Source organism: Peromyscus eremicus, chromosome 1, assembly GCF_949786415.1.
Source record: "Peromyscus eremicus chromosome 1, PerEre_H2_v1, whole genome shotgun sequence".
Taxonomy (NCBI): domain Eukaryota; kingdom Metazoa; phylum Chordata; class Mammalia; order Rodentia; family Cricetidae; genus Peromyscus; species Peromyscus eremicus.
In genome coordinates, this window is record NC_081416.1 from 52941879 (window position 1) to 52961270 (window position 19392).

At 43.8% G+C, this 19392-nt stretch overlaps 1 protein-coding gene across 5 annotated transcripts in view; it reads left to right on the forward strand.

Annotated features, from left to right (window-relative positions):
* Rtn3 (reticulon 3) overlaps window positions 1-15884 on the forward strand; it is a 51320-nt gene extending 35436 nt beyond the window's left edge. For 3 of the 5 annotated variants that reach the window (XM_059261677.1, XM_059261691.1, XM_059261671.1), the window contains 6 exons: window positions 7449-7656; window positions 11441-11579; window positions 11870-11939; window positions 12867-12913; window positions 14278-14336; window positions 14953-15884. In XM_059261677.1, coding sequence (XP_059117660.1) covers window positions 7449-7656; window positions 11441-11579; window positions 11870-11939; window positions 12867-12913; window positions 14278-14336; window positions 14953-14998 — 569 coding nt within the window. In that variant the 3' untranslated portion in view covers window positions 14999-15884. Of the gene's footprint in view, window positions 1-138; window positions 330-7448; window positions 7657-11440; window positions 11580-11869; window positions 11940-12866; window positions 12914-14277; window positions 14337-14952 lie in introns of those variants that run through there. The other 2 variants (XM_059261684.1, XM_059261702.1) reach the window with 2 other exon arrangements.
* The last annotated feature ends 3508 nt before the right edge of the window (window positions 15885-19392 follow it).

Genomic DNA, 19392 nt, shown 5'->3' on the forward strand with positions numbered 1-19392 from the left:
ATCTCTTTAGCAAGAGATAGAAAACTTTTTTTTTTCTTTTTTCAGTAATAATAAAAATAATGCCTTGGGCCTGGTCTGGGTTCCTGGAGTTGCTCCCTTGTAGCACTGTGCGCTTTCTGTTCGCGTGGCTTCTCGAGGCTACTGCAATAACGGCCGCCTTAGCAGAAGTCTCCAGGACGGACCAATGCGGGGGCGGGTGGTGCCTGGGCAGCATGCGATGGGGAACTACTGCTGGACGCCGTGCTTCCGGCTGCTCTGCCAGGAAGGAGGCCTGATGCAGACAGGAGGCGGCAGTACAGGATCCAGGTGTTTTAGAGCATGCCCGAGAGGTGAGCACTTGACTACAGAGTTTGCACATCTTCTTTCTCTCTTTTATTTATTTTTTGTTTTGTTTTGTTTTTGTTTTTCGAGGCAAGGTTTCTCTATGTAGCTTTGGATCCCGGCCTGGCCTCAAACTCACAGAGATCTGCCTGCCTCTGCCTCCCGAGTGCTGGGATTAAAGGCGTGCGCCACCACCGCCCGGCTTCACATCTACCCTTAAGTGATGGCTCGAGAGAGATCAGAAGCAGCCATAGGCTACTTACTGAGGAAGAAATAGTTGGATTTGTGAGAGAGGCTTTATGAGTCGATTACTGCAAAACAGACCTTGGTCAGAATATCCAGAGTTAACTTCACAAGAAGAGTTAAAATTAGAAGAAGCAGCTTGGTATGCCGCCCAATTCCGAACAGCCAAGGCAGCAAAACAGAGAAAGCACTTGGGGCAGGAAAGGTACACATGCCATGTACCTCCTAGCAGTTAAGAACCAGAAAACGAGTTTGGATATTGTTTGAGAAACAGAAAGGGCCAGTGTGGGTCTCACCAGATACACAGTATTGATACCAAGTGATCAAAGCAGCTGTGTCCTAACGACCAAAACTAGGTCAACTAATGACCATGTATCTTTCAGTGAGACCAGAAGATGGAGGAGGAATAACTAGGATGCTTCGCATGAGGCAGCCTTCAAAACAGAAATACATTCCCTAGGCAGCGCTTAGGTATAGCACTGACCCAGACAGGCTCTGATGATCTCTGTGGGAAAGAGAGGAAGGACTTTGTTAGGGCTGAGGTGGGTAACAGTGGCAATTCTGAGTGCTGCAGGTTTGTGAATCCTGTTTAGAACTGTCAGATTCTAGCATCAAACAGTCTGAAACAGATGAACAGATTAGATTGGATAGAGTGAAATTTTGTGATCCTGCTTAGCAGTTCTGACCTAGTGTTGTTAAAAATGGACTAGTGGCACCCACTTTTAATCCCAGCACTCAGGAGACAGAAGCAGGAGGATCTCTATGAGTTCAAGGCCCGCCTATTCTACAGAGTGAGTTCATATCAGTATATATAATTTGTGGCAGGCAGCTTTTCTTTTCCCTAAGTTTATGAACCAATATACAAGGCCAAGAAATGCCACTGATATGGCTCAGCAGATAAAAGCCAAGCTGGACCTGAGTTCATGCCCAGAACCCACATGTTTGAAGGAGAACACCAACCCCTGAAAGTGTCTGATATCACACATGCACACACGCACACTAAATGAATGCATGAATGAATGAATGAATGAATGTAAAATAAAAAGCCAGAAATACAAAACGTTCCCTGGTTGCTCCCTGACTTTGCTAAGGATTGAGCATGGGTTTCTGTAGGCACACTTACTTGGGCTTTCCTTAGTATATTTTCTTTTTTGTTTAGCAGCAGCAACAGTGCAGTGTCCTGAAAAGGGAAGTCCAGATGAGATCTACATCTCATAGAGATAAATAGGACACTTTAATGTGAATAGACATTAAATCATGCTGTTTTTTGCATGTCAGTATCATTGAAGCTGCAGTTTTATCATTAGAAATCACTAGAGATGTTTGTTGTCTGGCCACATTTCCTGTGCTAATGCTGGTTTTAAGTTGTATATTGCACATGAGATAAATGTTTTGTTTTTGTTTTGGCTCAAGCTACTGTAGCAGTTGGTGATTTTTTTTTGTTTTTAGATTTATTTATTTGTGTGTGTGTGTGTGTGTGTGTGTGTGTGCGCGTGCGCGCGCGCGCACACAAGTGCCTGTAGAGGCCAAAAGAGGACATCAGATCCCCTGGAGCTGGAGATACAGTTGTGAGCTACCTCCTATCAGTGCTGAGAATTGAACTCTGGTCCCTTAAAAGAACAGCAATCACTCTTAACCACTGAGCCCCATTTGCTTTTTGTTTATAATGAATTTTCTGAAGGAATGGTAACTGCTCAAGGATTATGAATAAGTCCATTTTTATATTTAAACATTTTTTTAAAAGTAGTATGGCCACTGTATTAGTCAGGGTTTGCTAGAGAAACAGAACTTATAAAATGAAAAAAATGTGTGTGAGTATACACACACACACACACACACACACACACACACACACACACGAGAAGGGGATTTATTAAAATGGCTTACCTGCTCTGGTTCAACTAGTCTAACATCAGCTATCTGCCAACAGAAGATCTAAGAATCCAGTAGTTGTTCAGTTCATGAGGCTGGACATCTTAGCTGGACTTCAGAGTCCATCAGAATCTCAAAAAAGTAAGTTTTAATGCCAGTGAAGGAATAGACTTGCCAGTGAGAGGGAGAACAGGCAAAGATCTAAAGCTTTTTTTCTTCCATGTCCTTTATATAGGCTGCCAACAGAACATGTGGCCCAGATTAAAGGTAGATCTTCCCATCTCAAAAAATCCTTATTAAAAGTGAGTCTTCCCACTTCAAATGAAAAAGTCCTTCATAAGTGTACCCAGCTACTTGGATTTTAGTTAAGTTGATGTAGTCAAACTGACAAACAAGAATGGCCGTCACAGCCATATTATAGAAGACTTGGGAAGTAGGGAGGAATCACTTGTAATTCACCAGCAACATAAATATTCTCAGCACAGAGGCTCTGCATCAGAAACATAGAAAAATAACTAATGAGACTAGAGATGGCTCAGCAGTTAAGAGCACTGGCTGCTCTTCCAGAGGACAGGGGTTTGATTCCCAGCACCCACATGGCAGCTCACAACCCTCTGTAACTACAGTTCCCATGAGATCCAGTGTTGTCTTCTGGCCTCCATGGAAACTGCACAGATTACACATGAAAAAAAAAATAAAATCTTTAAATAAAATTTGTTGTTTTGTTTTGTTTTTCAAGACAAGGTTTCTCTGTGTAGCCCTGGAACTCACTCTGAAGACCAGGCTTACCATGAACTCAGATCTGCCTGCCTCTGCCTCCCGAGTGCTGGGATTAACAATGTGCAACACCACGCCTAGCTCCAAGTATAAGTTTTTTAAAGAAATTTAGTTAAAAATTCCTTTCCAATCCCCCAATATTAATTTTATATCCCGTTAGCAACAATACAAAAAAGGAAACAAATCTTTATTGCTCTGTAGCAAACTTTTGCTCATCAGTTTTCCATCACAAGTGTGCTGAGACTGGCAGCCCATTAAGTCATCATAGCTAACATTAGGCACTAGCTACATGCTCAGCAGTGCGCTGGTGTTTCCACACTCACCCATTCAGTCCTGCAGCATCCCTATAAGGCCGTCACTGTGTTTTACAGTGAGAACCCAACATATAGAAGTTCTGCATCTTGTCCCAAATTACCCAGCTAATCAATGGCAAAAGTTGCAAACCCATGTGCTTCAGAATCTGTTCGTACATTATCAGCTAAAGAAAGGCGAATGATGAATTCCTTTGTGACATTTCACTCATATATGTAATGTATTTTGGTCAGATTCATACCCTGTTATCCCCTCTGGTCTCCTTTCCCATCCCTTGAAAGAGATATACCTGGTGGCACAGGCCTTGTAATCACAGCTATTCAAGAAGCTGGGTCAGCAAGATGGTCAGAACCCCAAGGCCAGCCTCAAAATTAAAAAGTGAGAAATGTGGGAAGGGTAGCTCAGTTGATAGAGTGCCTGCCTAGCATACAGGAAGTCCCTAGTTTGATCCTTAGCACCACATATTCCAGGTAATTTGTGTATGCCTCTCATTTCAGCTGGCTCAGGATGTGGAAATAACCTTGAACTCCTGACCCTTCTGCTTTCACCCTCAAGATCTGGGATTGCAGGTGTACACCACCATAGGTAGCTAATTTTCTATTTTAAAGCAGTAGGAACAAATGGATAACAATAAAAATACATTTATGGAAACAAAACCACTGCAGCTTCTTGCTGGTTTCCTGGTTGTAAGCTGAGCACCCAGTCCAATGGCTTCACATATTAAACCTTAACAGCTGCCCTGTTTCTTACATTTTTCCTCATATTTTTCTTCCTCCTAACTACCAGAGACTCAGAGAGGTAAGAGTTTCAAAAGGTCTTGCCAGTCCCCTTGGTTCTGTGCTGAGAAAGCTTAGTCTCCACTTGGCATATTCCCATGTGAGGGCCAGTATCAGGAAGTGAATGGAAGTTGTGGTCACACTGGCCCTTGGTTATGAGCTGGGCCTGTCATAGATTTGAAGAGCCTGTTAGAAGTAGTGTGTAAGGTGGTGAGTGCTCTGAGGAGAAATAAAGCTGTAAGGGCATACAGTGTGTAGGGCAGGAAATGACTGCAGGCTGGGGCCTGAACGAAGCAAAGGAACAGCTGTGAGGTTTGACATGTATTAATGTCTTTTATCTGCTGTTCTGTCTTCCCATCAGTAAATCCTCTTTTGACCTAGACCCTAATTCCACTGATTATTTTAAGGCTGAACCCAGGGCCTTTCTGTACTGCTATGCACTTTATATTCTGCATACCTGTAGGGGGCACTAGTCACATGTGTAATCATTGTAGGTCTGACTACCTTGTATGACAACTTTCCAGCAGATGGCAGTAAAGTCCATGCAGACACGGTGGCCTTTTCCAACTTGTGCAGTGTGGAAGTCTATTTCTTTTTCTTTCTTTGTAAAAACTTTTATATATTAATTTTATTTATATGAGTGTTTTGCCTGCGTGTATATATGTGCACCGTGTCTGTGCCTGGTGCCCATTGAGGCCAGAAGAGGGCATCAGATCCCCTGGAACTTCAGTTCCAGGCAATTGTGAGCTACCCTGTGAATTCTGGGAACTGAACTCAGGTCTTCTGGAAGATCAAGCAGCCAGTGCTTTTAACCTCTAAGCCATCTCTCCTCCAGCCCCCTGTTGTTTATATTTTACACTAGTTTTTAAGAACATCAATGAGTTATTTTGTAGAATATTTCTCCAGTTGCATTTGTCTAGTTATTTTCTCTTTAAATACAAGGTATGTATTTGAGGCTGGAATTCTATAGAATTCTGATGTGTCATATCCAGGGGCATGTGTCATCTGGTTGTTCTGCTGGTGGTGACATGGAGCCTCTCTGCATTTTGTATTGAAGCTACACTTAACAGACATATAAAGTTTAACATTTGTATGTGCCTGAACTCTGACTGTAGGAATTATCCTACTTAGTACTAGCTTTCTTAAGTAGGTCTGGTTCTGTTCATTTTTCTTGTATAGTCTTAGTTCAGTCATGCGCACCTGAGCAGCACCCTGTTTTCTCCCTGATTTGCGAAACCACTGCAACTGTTCCCGTCAGGAATCACAGAACCTCCCCTTCCCAGTAAAGCGAGTGAATTTATTCCACATAGGTCATAATGCACTCTACCTGCACTGGCCTTATGTTCTCCTGGGAACAGCTTTGGGGAGAAGATTCTATTTTCTTCACTTTGCAGTGGAGGATGGCTTAGAAGGCAGACAAGTCAGGCAGTGGTGGCGCACGCCTTTATTCCCGGCACTCGGGAGGCAGAGCCAGGCAGATCTCTGTGAGTTTGAGACCAGCCTGGTCTACAGAGCAAGTTCCAGGATAGGCTCTAAAGCTACACAGAGAAACCCTGTTTCAGAAAAAAATAAAATAAAATAAAGGTTAAAATAGCACTGGTAGAAATTACTAAGACTCAGATCTGTCAAACTCTAGAGGCCTCATCCATCTTTATAAGGCCAGACTAGGCAATTTAGCAAGACCCTGTCTCAAGGGGAAAAAAAAAGTATGGCCAGGTGTTTGTCACAGGCCTTCAATCCCAGCTCTTAGGAGTTCAGGGGCTCAAGATTGGGGTACAAAAAATAACCCAAAATAGCAAAATCAAAAATAAAGAGGTTCCAGAATACTAAAGAGCTAGATGACCCAGTCAGTAAAGTGCTGGGCCTGAGTTTAATCCCTAGAATCCACATTAGGGTAAGAAGGAGAGGAGGAAGGTGCTGGGGTATAGTAGTGCGGTTTATAATCCCAGTGCTGGGGAAGGAGAGTAGAGACAGGTAGATTCCTGGGTCTCAGCATAACCTGATTAGCAAGCTCCAGAACAGGTGGAGACCCTGTTTTTTTATTGTCATTTTGCTTTTTTGTTTTGTTGTTGTTGTTGTTTGTTTGTTTGTTTTGTTTTTTGAGACAAGGTTTCTCTTTGTAACAGTCCTGGCTGTCCGGAACTCATTTTGTAGACCAGGCTGGCCTCTAACTCAGAGAGATTCACCTGCCTCTGACTCCCGAGTGCTGGGATTAAAGGCGTGCGCCACTACTGCCTGGCTTGTTTGCCTTTAATCCCAGCACTCGGGAGGTAAAGGCAGGTGGGTTTCTGTGAGTTCCAGGACAGCCAAGTCTACACAGTGAAACTCTGTCTCAAAAATGACACTGGAGCCTCTCCTCTGGCCTCCACACATCTGCACCACACCCATATGTATCAATTAAAAGTTATTTTAAAAACAATGCCTTAAAGGGACACAAATCTGTAACTCAGTAGGAAAGTAGTACTTTTACTCAGCATGCATAAGGCCCTGGATTCCCCAATCCTATGCATGTACACACATTGTGGTTTGGATAAGTACATAGTCTCCTACTTACAACCCTTCTGTTTTCAGATTAAGACAAAGACATGTTTCATTTCAAGTAGAGATGGTCTGTCTTTATCACCATTTTCTCTCTTACCCCAACTAGTACATCTCACTTAGTATGTGGCTTTGGGTCTGGGATCTAACCATTTTAGAAGCATTGTCTACTTCATTTAATGGACTGATTAAGATGGGGTCTTGCTTTGTTGTCTATTCTGGTGAACTCTGGTCTCAAGTGATCCTCCTGTCTCAACATCCTGACACACTGTCTGACTTGTTTGCTTCATGTAGTCAACACCTGTCAAGATGTTTCTGTCTGCTTTATCCTTACCACCCCTACCCCTGTAGAACTCAGGGCCTCGCTTGGTAAACAAGCAGTCTGCCATAGAGTCACTACGTTGACCACCTCTATTAGCTTTTCTGCCAAAAAAAAGTTTGATGACACTTTACCCCACTGGACCCAGTAGCCATAATAAATGCCTAGTCTTTCATCTCTGAAGTAGGCACAGTGCATATATGTGCTGGTGAACGCTGTGCTCTGCTGCATGTACAGCACAGGCAGGGTGGTCCTGGTTTTTCTAACTTCTACTCCCTCTCTCTTGGCAGTACGTGATCTGATTTTCTGGCGAGATGTGAAGAAGACTGGGTTTGTCTTTGGTACCACACTGATCATGCTGCTCTCCCTGGCAGCATTCAGTGTTATCAGTGTGGTCTCTTACCTCATCCTGGCTCTTCTCTCCGTCACCATCAGCTTCAGAGTCTACAAGTCTGTCATTCAAGCTGTGCAGAAGTCAGAAGAAGGCCATCCATTCAAGTAAGTTGAAGTCACAACCCACATTTCAGTAGAGGGATTTGCTGAGATTGCTCAGATCTGAAGTTCTGACCTGCCTCTTGCAGCCAATTGATGGCAGAAACATCCCCTAAATACCTTGCAGTCACCCTAAGAAGTCATCAGGTTAGTGTTTAAGAACTTTTAACTAGCTAGAGGCTCATACTTAAGGCTAAAGAGAGCTGCAAATCCTGAGCAGGGCACAAAATAGCTCGCCTAGGGCAGCCCTCAGTGAGCCGCTGTGTCCCTGTTTCAGCCCTTTATGGTAAAGCCCAGAAACAGCTTTGAACTCCTAGTTCTGGAACCAGGCGTTTGCTCTGTGCTTATTTTGAATTTTATTTCTGATTTACTTTAGCTCTTGTGTAGTTTCCCTGGGTCTGGGGACAATTTTTTTAACCTTTATTTTATTGTCTATGTATGTGGGTGTTTTGCCTGCATGTATGTCTGGGCAACATAATATGTGTGGTGCCCTTGCAGGCCAGAAGAGGGCATCTTGTCCACTAGAACTGGAGTTACAGGTTGTGAGCTGCCCTGTGATACCTGGGAATTGAACTTAAGTCCTCTGGAAGAGTAACCAGTGCTCTTAACCACTGAACCATCCCTCCAGCCCCAATCTGGTGACAAATTTTAATGCCTTTCTGGCTGTGTTGTAGCTTTAACAAATGCTTCCTCATGTTTGTGCTGTTGAAATTCTTTGCCCATAAAAATTTGTATTTGAGCTTTAACAAACAGCAGCTTTTAAAAACACTTTGTCTCCTGGTGGTGGTGCTGCATGCCTTTAATCCCAGTACTCAAGAGGCAGATCTCCAAGTTCGAGGCCAGCTTGGTCTATAAAATGAGTTCTAGGACAGCCAGGGCTATACAGAAAAACCCTGTCTCAAAAAAAAATAAAAATAAAAATAAGGGCTGAAGAGATGGCTCAGAGGTTAAGAGCACTGACTGCTCTCCCAGAGGTCCTGAGTTCAATTCCCAGCACCCACATGGTGGCTCACAACCATCTGTAATGAGATCTGGTGCCCTCCTCTGTGTACAAAATAAATAAATATATCTTTTAAATAAATAAATAAACAGACAAATAAATAAAAATAAGATAAAAGCCCTTTGTCTCAGAGAAAGAGCCCCTGCTGTGACCTCCCTGGAATAGCCTGCTGGCTCCTTGCTGGGGCTTGTACTTTTTTTTTTTTGGTTTTTTGAGACAGGGTTTCTCTGTGTAGCTTTGCGCCTTTCCTGGAACTCAGTTGGTAGCCCAGGCTGGCCTCGAACTCACAGAGATCCGCCTGCCTCTGCCTCCCAAGTGCTGGGATTAAAGGCGTGAGCCACCACCGCCTGGCAATAAGTGAATGTTTCTTTTTTTTTTTTTAAGATTTATTTATTTATTATATATACAGCATGTATGCCTACAGGCCAGAAGAGGGCACCAGATCTCGTTACAGATGGTTATGAGCCACCATGTGGTTGCTGGGAATTGAACTCAGGACCTCTAGAAGACCAGTCAGTGCTCTTAACCTCTGAGCCATCTCTCCAGCTCCCTGGCTTTCTGTTGGTAGAAATAGAAAGGATAACTTAAAGATATATGTGCCCTTAATTTTTGTGTGTGTGTGTGTGTGTGTAGTTTTTCGAAACAGGGTTTCTCTGTGTAGCCTGGGCCGTCCTGGAACTCGTTCTGTAGACCAGGCTGGCCTTGAACTCAGAGACACACCTGCCTGTGTCTCCAAAGTGCTGGAATTAAAGGCATGTGCCACTACAGACCAACTGTTTTTTTTTTTTTTTTTTTTTTTTAATGGTTTTTCAACATAGGATTTCTCTGTGTAGATTTGGAGCCTGTCCTGGAACTTCCTCTGTAGACCAGGCTGGCCTTGAACTCACAGAGATCCGTCTGGCTCTGCAACCCAAGTGCTGAGACTAAAGGCGTGCGCCACCACTGCCCAGCACAGACCAACTTTTTGATACTTTCTTAATAAACAGAAAGGAGAACAGTGTCACTCTTCCAAAAGTTTGAGCTCCTCAAGGTATCTTCAAAGTCGACCAGCACTAGGCACTCAGTAGCCACTGGGTGAATGAACAAGCTATTAGTACAGGGTTACACCTCAGAACAAGGTGCTGATTGTGGTGGCACACACCTTTAATTGCAGCATTTTGGAAGCAAAGGCAAACAGATCACTTTAAGCCTTATCTATATAGTAAGGTCGATATAGTGAGTCCCTTTCCCTGCCCACACTCCCCCCATTTTTTTTAAAATCTCACCTTTTAAGAACAAAACAGAGTATATTGTGTAATTTCCAGCCCTAGCATATTCATGATCACTACCTTTTTTTGGGTTTTTTTTGTTTGTTTTTTTGTTTGTTTGTTTGTTTCGAGACAGGGTTTCTCTGTGTTGTTTTGGTGCCTTTCCTGGATCTCACTCTGTATCCCAGGCTGGCCTCAAACTCACAGAGATCCACTTGGCTCTGCCTCCCGAGTGCTGGGATTAAAGGCGTGCGCCACCACCGCCCGGCCCCCAATCATTACCCTTTTAAGTCTTTCCTTTTCTACCCCTTCCCCCCCTTTTTTTTTTTTTTAAATTGGGGATTGAGTCCAGGACCTTACACATGCTAAAAGTAAGTGCTTTACCACTAAGCCATAGTCCCTGCCCTCTTTTTTCTTTTAGTTTTTGTTTTGGTGGTGCTTGTTCTGGAACTTGTTAAGACAGAGTCTTAGCCAGTGAGATGTTCATCGGTTAAAGGTGTTTGCCTCCAAGCTTGACAACCTGAGTTCAGTCCCCAGGACCCACATGGTAAAAGGAAACAATCAGCGGCCACAGGCTGTCCTCTGACCTCTGCACGTGCACCATAGTATACATGTGCAGATACATACACATGTATGTATCTGTCCTCGTTGGTGTCCTCTTGATCATGGCAACTCTTATAAAGGAAAACATTCAGTTGAAGCTGGCTTACAGTTCTGAGATTTAGTCCATTATCATCATGGCGGGAAGCCTGGTGGCACGCAGGCAGACATGGTGCTGAAGAAAGAGCTGAGAGTTATGCATCTAGATCAGCAGGCAACAGGAAGAGGGAGTGTGAGCCCCTGGGCCTGACTTGAGCTTCTAAAACCTCACAGCACACCCGCGGTGACATACTTCTTCCAGCAAAGCCACACCTCCAAATAGTGCCGCTCCCTATGAGCCTATGGGGGCCATTTTCATTCAACTCCTCCCCAACCCCCCCCCCACACACACACACACGTAAAAAATAAAACAATGTATTTTGGAAAGCTGAAATGGTGCTCACTTGTATCAGGGAGGAGGAGACAGGCAGGTCTCTGGGGCTTACTAGCCAGTTAGCTTAGTCTGCTTAGTGAATTCCAGGCCAGTGGGAAACTATCTCAAAAAAAGTTTAAAAAATGGTGGACAGTGCCAGGGAGATGACACTCAAGGTTGTTCTCTGATCTCCACATGCATATACATACACATACAAATGAATTTTAGGTTTTTGCTTGTTTGTTTTATAATGCTGGGAATAGAACCCAGGATCTCCTGCATGCTAGACAAGTCTTCTGCTATCGATCTACATTCCCATAGAGTGTGTTTTGATATATCCACTCTAGACAGATTATACATGAAAGCCCTACAATTCATATAAATAATTGACATATTTGCTTTTATCCATTAAATGGCAGCTGTGTCCCCTATAGATTTCTAGAATGCCAGTTTCCCACTGAAAAACCACTGTGTTGTTGAAGAATTTTCCCTTATATGTTACATGAGTGACTGTTTCTTCTCTCTTGGAAGGGCCTACCTGGATGTGGACATCACCCTATCCTCAGAAGCTTTCCATAACTACATGAACGCTGCAATGGTGCATGTCAACAGAGCCCTCAAACTCATCATCCGTCTCTTTCTGGTAGAAGACCTGGTTGACTCCTTGAAGGTTAGTTGTTGGTCTGTGACTCAGAGGTAAAACAGAGAATATAGGGTTCTTATCAGACAAGAGGAAGCCTGTAAAAAGGAGGTAGGAGTCAACAGAAAAGCTGTTGCCTCCCTCTAAAGAGCAGCATTACAACAGTAGTCACCAGCTCGGCACCCGAGACAGTGGCAGTTTTCTGACTGTGCAGTCAAGTAGGGGATCTGTACCCTATCACTGCATTGGTGCAGACCTAGTTAGCCTGAACTCGGAGTTATCATTAGTCTTGTCTAACCCTCTGCCATTGGCCTTCACAGCTGGCTGTCTTCATGTGGCTGATGACCTATGTTGGTGCTGTTTTTAATGGAATCACCCTTCTTATTCTTGGTAAGGTGACAAGGAAAGTGTGTCCATGTGTTTATTTCTTGAAGTAGTCTGTAAGACTAAGTATAAATGCTGGGCCAAATGGTACAGACCTATAATCACAGCTGTTCAAGAAGCTGAGGCAGGAGGATCAAACCTGCAAGGGCAACTTAATAAGACCTTGTCTCACAAATTATAAAAAGGGCATAATGGTACACATCTATAATCCCAGCACTTGGTAGATGGAAACAAGAGGATCAAAATGGATTATCATGTTAAGCTTCATAATGAGTTCTAGGCCCACTTAGGACATATGAGACCCTCAATTAAAAAAAAAAAAAATGTAACCCGGGGCAGAGTGGTTGGCTAAAGAGCATGCACACAGCATAACCACTTACTCTGCATGACCAGCCTATGGTGTCTAGAGTGTGTGTTAGATACTGGAGTAACCTGGTCTTGTGGCCCTGTGTTGATTAAATGGCCTGACAAAGAAATTTCAAAATGAGCTGGGCAGTGGTGGCACATGCTTTTAATCCCAGTACTGGGGAGACAGAGGCAGGGGGATCTCTGGGTTTGAGGACAGCCTGGTCTACAGAATGAGTTCCAGGACAGCCAGAGACACACAGAGAAACCCTGTCTCGGGGGAAAACAAAAGAAAAAAGAAAAAAGAAATTTCAAAGCAACTGTAAGTAAAGGGTTGTTTAGGTTTGGTTTAAATGTGGGGACCTTGCTTTTAGAAACCACTTTTGTAGCTTAGAAGTTGATGCCTGTCATACAAAGAAAGCAGCCTGTTTGGGTTTTTAATACAACCCTGATCTGCTCTCTCCTGCTGGCCTCAGTTGGGAGCACTTGTTTTTCTCTTTTTGGTTGTTTCTTTGAACGTCATGAAGAAATGTCTGTGCTGCTTGAGTCTCACTTTTGCCCTTGCCGTGTTTCGATTCTGTCTTACAGCTGAGCTGCTTGTTTTCAGCGTTCCAATTGTCTATGAGAAGTATAAGGTAGGCATTTGTCTGGCAGCAGATATGCTAATAATGTGTGACTGGCTTCAGTTCATTTTAAGGAAAGTAATAGACTGAGAGTCGTGTCTTCCAGCAAGACTGGAGGCCTAGGATAGATGTTCTGTGTCACAGGGGTGAATAATCCTTTCCAAAAAAGGAAGGTGAAGAGTAAAAGTTAAGCTTCTCAAAACTAAACTGCACTTTCAAGAAAATGTTAGTATGTCCAGATGTTTGCATTGTGGGCCGCAAGGATTAGCTTGTCCATCAAAAGACCTTTTGGGAGAGAAGGGAGGTGACTCAGTTGATAAAATGCTTGTCACCCAAGCAGGAGGACCTGAGTTCCGATCTCAAGCACCCACATAAAATTGCCTGTTGTTAGAATGTACATCTGTAATCCCAGCCCTGGGGAGGAGTGCAGGCCAGCCATTCTAACCAAATCAGTGAGCTCTAGGTTCAGTAAGAGACTGAACTGTCTCAAAAATAAAGTAGAGGGCTGGGGATGTAGCTTAGTTTGTAAAGTACTTACTTGCCTAGTATAAACAAAGCCCTGGGTTTTAAGTCCTAACATTACATAAATTGTGTGTAGTGGCACACTCATGTAGCCCTAGCTTGTAGAAGGTGGAGTCAGGATGATCAGAAGTTCAGGGTCATTCTTAGCTACATAATAAGTTGTAGGCCAGCTTAAACTACATGAGACCCTATCATTAATTATCTTATTATTAATTAACTAGTTAGAGAGCAATTGAAGAGAAACCATATGTCAGTTTTTTCCTCCACAGACTCATGCACACTCACACACGTACACACAAATACACACACACACAAAAATTGTGGCTTTTTAATATTAAATAAGTTAATCATGCCCAGGAGCCATCACACCTAACAACTACAGAATACAGATTAAATCTGCAGTTTCTAGTACTCAGAAAATGTATCTCAGTGTTGCTAAAGGAAACACTACATACATCCTACATCTACAAATGATGACTTTTATTTTGAAGTGTTGCATAAGTTGAAGTCTGAAAACAGAAGTTTATAATTCTTTGAAAAACTAGACATTTTTATTTTCCAAAATAGTGACTAGTGGGGTTTTTGATGGTTGCACTAAAAAGAACAGTGCTTTTTGTATGGGGAAAAAAAAAGGCAGCCAGGCTGTAGTGGCACACGCCTTTAATCCAAGCACTGGGGAGGGAGAGGCAGGTGGATCTCTGAGTTAGAGGCCAGCCTGGGCTACAGAGTGAGTTCCAGGACAGCAAAACCCTGTCTCGAAAAAGAAAAAGAAAAAAGGGGGGAAAAAAAGCCTTCAAGAAAACTCTTAACTCCTGTATTACCCAGCTGAATCTTCCTTTCTTTCTTTCTTAAAGACACAGATTGATCACTATGTTGGGATTGCCCGGGATCAGACCAAGTCAATTGTTGAAAAGTAAGTACACTTAGGGATCATGTTCACCATTTCCCATGTATACCATCCCCCTCCCCCTATAATTTCTAGTCTCTTATATAAAACGTTACTGTCAAAGGTAACATTTTCACCCTGAATAAAACCTTAGATAGTTTTATTTATTTGAGCCTCTTGTTAAGAAGCATCTTTGGGTTTTGTTGTGGTAGTTTGGTTTGTTGGGTTATTTGCTTTAGAGACAGGGTCTTGCTATATAGTCCAGGCTGACCTTGAACTTAATATCCTACCCTCCAGCTGTCAAGAAAGAAATAATCAACAGAAATACTTTGGCTGTCAGATATTTTTTGGTTTTTGAACCCTATTTATTCTCATATGTATCCAAGTTAAGGCTTTTGTTTTTTCTAATAAATAATATAAAGCTTATATCCTGGCATTGTGGTAAACACCTGTAAATCCCAGTACTTGGGAGGCAGAAGCAGGTGGATCAATGTGAGTTCAAGGGCAGCAAGGTGGAATCCCTCAGGCTTGTTCCAGGTAGAGAACAGCTGAGCCCTGCCTGATATCCTGGAGGAAATACAAACCCAGGACAAAGGCACATTTAAAACAAATATTTTCAGTTGTCTTCTTCTTTCTTCAATAGGATCCAAGCAAAGCTTCCTGGAATCGCCAAAAAAAAGGCAGAATAAGCACGTGGAAGCCAGAAGTGCAACAGTTACTAAAACGCCATTTAATAGTTATAACATCGTCACTTGTACCATGAAGGGACTTGCTCAGTGTCAGCTTGAGCTTGGTTCCAAGTTGTTTGTTCTTAATTTGGTGTTCTCTCCCCTCCTCCCCCTTTACCCTCAATACCAAGCACAAGATGTGTTAGACTGAAAAAAGAACTGATCTCTTAGAACCCAAAAGAATAAAGAATGAATCAAATTAATAGAATTAATCAGACCATAACAGTGGTGGAGCTTTTACCTGTACCACAAAAGGAGAAAAAGAAGAGAGAAATGCCTTAGGGTCCTCTCTCCTGTTTCAAGGACTCATACACAGTTCCCATTTATAATTTTGCCCTTATTTTTAAGTTAGGAAATAATGATTAACTTATGAATAAATAGTCAGGGGCAGGAGTGGGATTCCTTCCATTGGGTTTGTGCGGCCCTCCAGTCCCACCTTCCTGCCTTACACCTGAGCAGCTACTCCTACTGCTCTTCTTCTTCCTTAAATGAAAGAACTGTCAGCTCTGAGTAACTTACAGGTGATAGAGGTAATTCCCTTTTCCCAGAACGCCATCTGAGAAATTCAGAGGGAACAGAGTGGGGTGGAGCAGTCAGCAGGAGGGTGGCAGTCACCCTCCTGCTGCTGCCCTTCCTAGAAATGGAAGGGCTCTGCCACTGGGAGGGCAGTGTCCGAGCCGTTGGTCTGGGATACCAATGTGAGTGTTGGCTTGAGAAATCATTCCAGAATGTGCTTCTCCCTCTTTTCCCTGCCCACCTTACCTCAAGTTTAATAAATATGGTTGTACTTTTCTTATTATGAAATGTCTGTAACTGCTGTACACTGCTATAAACTTAAGAAAAATAATCTGCATGTGGGCTCCCAGCCTTTGAGTTATTGTAATCCTACCTTAGTCTGTGGGGAACGAGGTACAAGAACACGGGCCTGCCTTCCTTCTGTGTCTTCCTTCCCTGCTGCTTCTCCTCCACTGCTGCTTCCACCTGTGCTCTGCAGGTTTAGCCTGAGGACTGAAGCCCCACTGGCTGCATGCAAGTCATATGTCTGTAGTCCAGAGGCCTCAGTTGGTTAGAGGGGGAGGTACATTTCCAGATTCCCGACATGTAGCTTTGAGAGCAGCTTGTGAGTGTGTGTTATTCTGCGGGGGATCTCCATTTTTAGACACATTTATGACATAGTTCCTACCTTGGCCCACAATGCTCATTTGGAGAGTATTTCCAAGTTTTAGGTTGTGGGTGGCCAGGCAGGACCAGGAGATGTTGATAGACAACATCTGTCATTATGATTGACTGGGGATCTTGATTTCTATTTGAGACCTTGCATCTATCTACCCGTCAGTATGGAAATCTAGTCAGCTTGTAAAGTGGCATCCAAGAATTCCTTCAGTTCTCAGCCCTACCTTTTATGAGGAAGAGCTGGGACTTCAAGGGCTATGGTCTGCAATGGTCACAAAGGTCTGTGACTATAAAAGTAGGAATGGAACCTCTTTCCCCTCCTTTTGGGAAATGACTTAGGGATTTTGATAGGTAGAATGCCTTACTACATTTTTTAGTTTCTTTGCCCATGTTCATTTTGACTTTTTGGTTTCCATTGTAGAAAACACTCCATCGCCATCCTCTGCCCTCCCAGGAAGTAAGTGCACTGATGGTCTTTGGGGCCTCCCAACAAGGGGCCCCATTCTGCACTGGAAGCCTCCACACCTGGCTCTTTTCTTTGTTGCTGCTGTGTTAAAATAATTGGAAAGATTTTTGTGCCACACAGGAATTTTTTTTCTTTTTAAGAAAAATCTATAGATGAAAAAGTTACTAATGAAATTGTGTACGTGTCTGTGCGTGCAACATAAAAATACAGTAGCTTCAAGGAGCTCTCGTGGTCCCTGTAAAACTGCAAATTGATGTATTAATTATAAATAAAGAACACAGTGACTGTCTCATCAGTCTGTAACTTTATTCTTTTTACACAGTTTGGGTGAAGTGAGAACGAAAGGCTTTCACTCGCTCCCACCCTCATTCCGGGAACCTTCAAAAAGAACTCCCAAAATTGCAGGGACTCCGGGCACTAAGCAGAGCTGCACTGATTTGGTTTCTAAAATGAAGTGAAGAGACTGTGTAAAAGGTGACCTTAGAAGTGACTTGGGTTAAAGGGCCTGGTTCAGCTTCTCACCAGCCTGGGGATGGGAAGGGTCCCCACTTACCACAGGAAGCAGCCCATAAACCACATGCAGCCAAAAGCTGAAACTGAGCTGGTCATGGCACATCTGATCTGACTTCAGAACTCATCTCATTCACTCTGCCCCAAAACTAAGTTGGCTGTGACTCATGCTGGACTTTTAAGATTTTATTCAACATACCTCTTGGGAAAACTTAGACTGAAATACTTTTTAAATGACTGATGCAAACAACTTCACAAATACACATACAAATGTTTGAATAGTGTCACTAAGTAACATGGCATATAAATATGTATCCAGAGTAACATTTACATATGGGCCATAATAGCAAGCATACCATTAACAAAACAATGAAGAAATTTCACCTGTTCAATCAGAATCCCGAGGGAGGAGACCCACCAACCCCTTGACCCTCGAGGCCATGGGTCCAGTCATGGTAGAATCACTGAAGAGGTACTTGCCAGACAACCTCCTTGGGAGCTGCAGCTGTATGGGAAGGGCCTATCAGAATACACTGTGGGTCCCACCCTTTTGACTTAGTAGTCAGGTGGGCCCAAGGATTTCTGTCTCTATCAAGTGCCTAAAATGATGCTCGTCTGGGGCTGCCTCTCAAGGGGAAAACCATTTCTACCTTCTGCCCCAGCTAACCTGGACTTCAGCAGTGAGCCCTGGTGATGACAATCAGCAGCTCCAATTTTGCCTACTGTTTATAAAAGGTGGTGTAGGGGCAGGAGAGAATACTGTTTAAAAACATGCATGATGAAAAGTAAAAAAAAAAAAAAAAAAAAAAGGTCAGTGCCCAGCCTGGCACCATCCATAATCTCTGTTCTAAAGATTTTAATACTGTCTCCAAAACTCTGGCTGGTCAAAACTGGAATTTAACTGAGCCAGCAGCCGTTCCAGAGTATCTGGTAACTTTAAAACAAGCACTGATACTGAGCCACTTTCTGCTGGAGAAACCTCGGCCCCAGGAGAGGTAGGCCCCACCTGGAGTTCGGCCCTCTCCTCACCCCTCACTGCCCTAGGCCTGCAGTGCTGAAAGCCGCCTTCATCCTTATTCCCAGGAAGTGCAATGTTCTGCTGCCCTCAGGAGTCACAAGTGCTGAGGGCCTGCAGTGCCCAACACACTACCTCTTGGCAGGCCTAACCGGTAAAGAAATCTTGAAAGCAGTGCAATACAGTGCAAAGCTCACTGAACTGGGAGTTTTTCATTCTAGTTCTCGACTTGTTCCTAGCTGGCTAAGTAATAATTTCTGGGTTTTGGAATTTTGCTCCTCTCTCTGAAAGGGATCAATTTGTGATCTCCAGGGTCCTTTCCCACTACAATCTTGAAATTATATAAAAATGCTATAAAATCCGTGGTATAAAATCCAACTGTCGACCAGGAAGTCTAGGGAACTGGGCCTGAGGCACTTGAACCATGAGCTCTGGCTCTGGCGGGTGAGAGAAGGGATTTCTTTTTCTTGTTTTCTCACCACAGGGGCTACAGTGACCCCAGAACCTAGGGCCCCTCCCAAGTTCCATCTCCTGACCACCACACCCTGACTTTAAAAGGAGGGCACAGTGCCTTCAGTGGCTTCCCTCTGTGAAGAGCAGACACTGGACCTAGAAACAAGGCCAGGGGAACATGGGATATTTAGTATCCTCCTAATCCCCTCGCCACACGCCCATCTCTGTCCTTCCACCACCTCACAGCTTATCTCTGATACACGAATAATAAATAAGACATTTGCACATAAGGGTGATTGGGCCAGTTCCCCTCTCCCTTTCATATAAAAAGCATTAAATACAGTTTCAAAATAAAATACAAAGAGCAAAAAAGGGCCTGATCTCGGGACCACCTGTTCTCCACGGGAGAATGAAATCTACACATCCCTCTCGGACCTGCCTGGGAGATTGAGGGGCCCTTCTGGCACCACCGGGTAAGAGCAAGAGAGGCCAAGGCCCGGCCCCAAGCCCTGGGATCTGAGAACCGGTGTCGCATCCACCGAGGACGAATCACGTTCAGTGGGGGCAGTAATAAGAGACCAACCACCCAGTGCCCCGGGCTCGCACGGTGCTGGCGCTGGACCAAGAGCGCGCCCGCCGCTTTCACTGGGTGGGTAACAAGCTCTCTGAGCAAGAGAGGTTAAGGAAAAAAGTGCTAATCCCTTTATGACCCCGGTCCCGAAGGCATGGCAGCGGCCC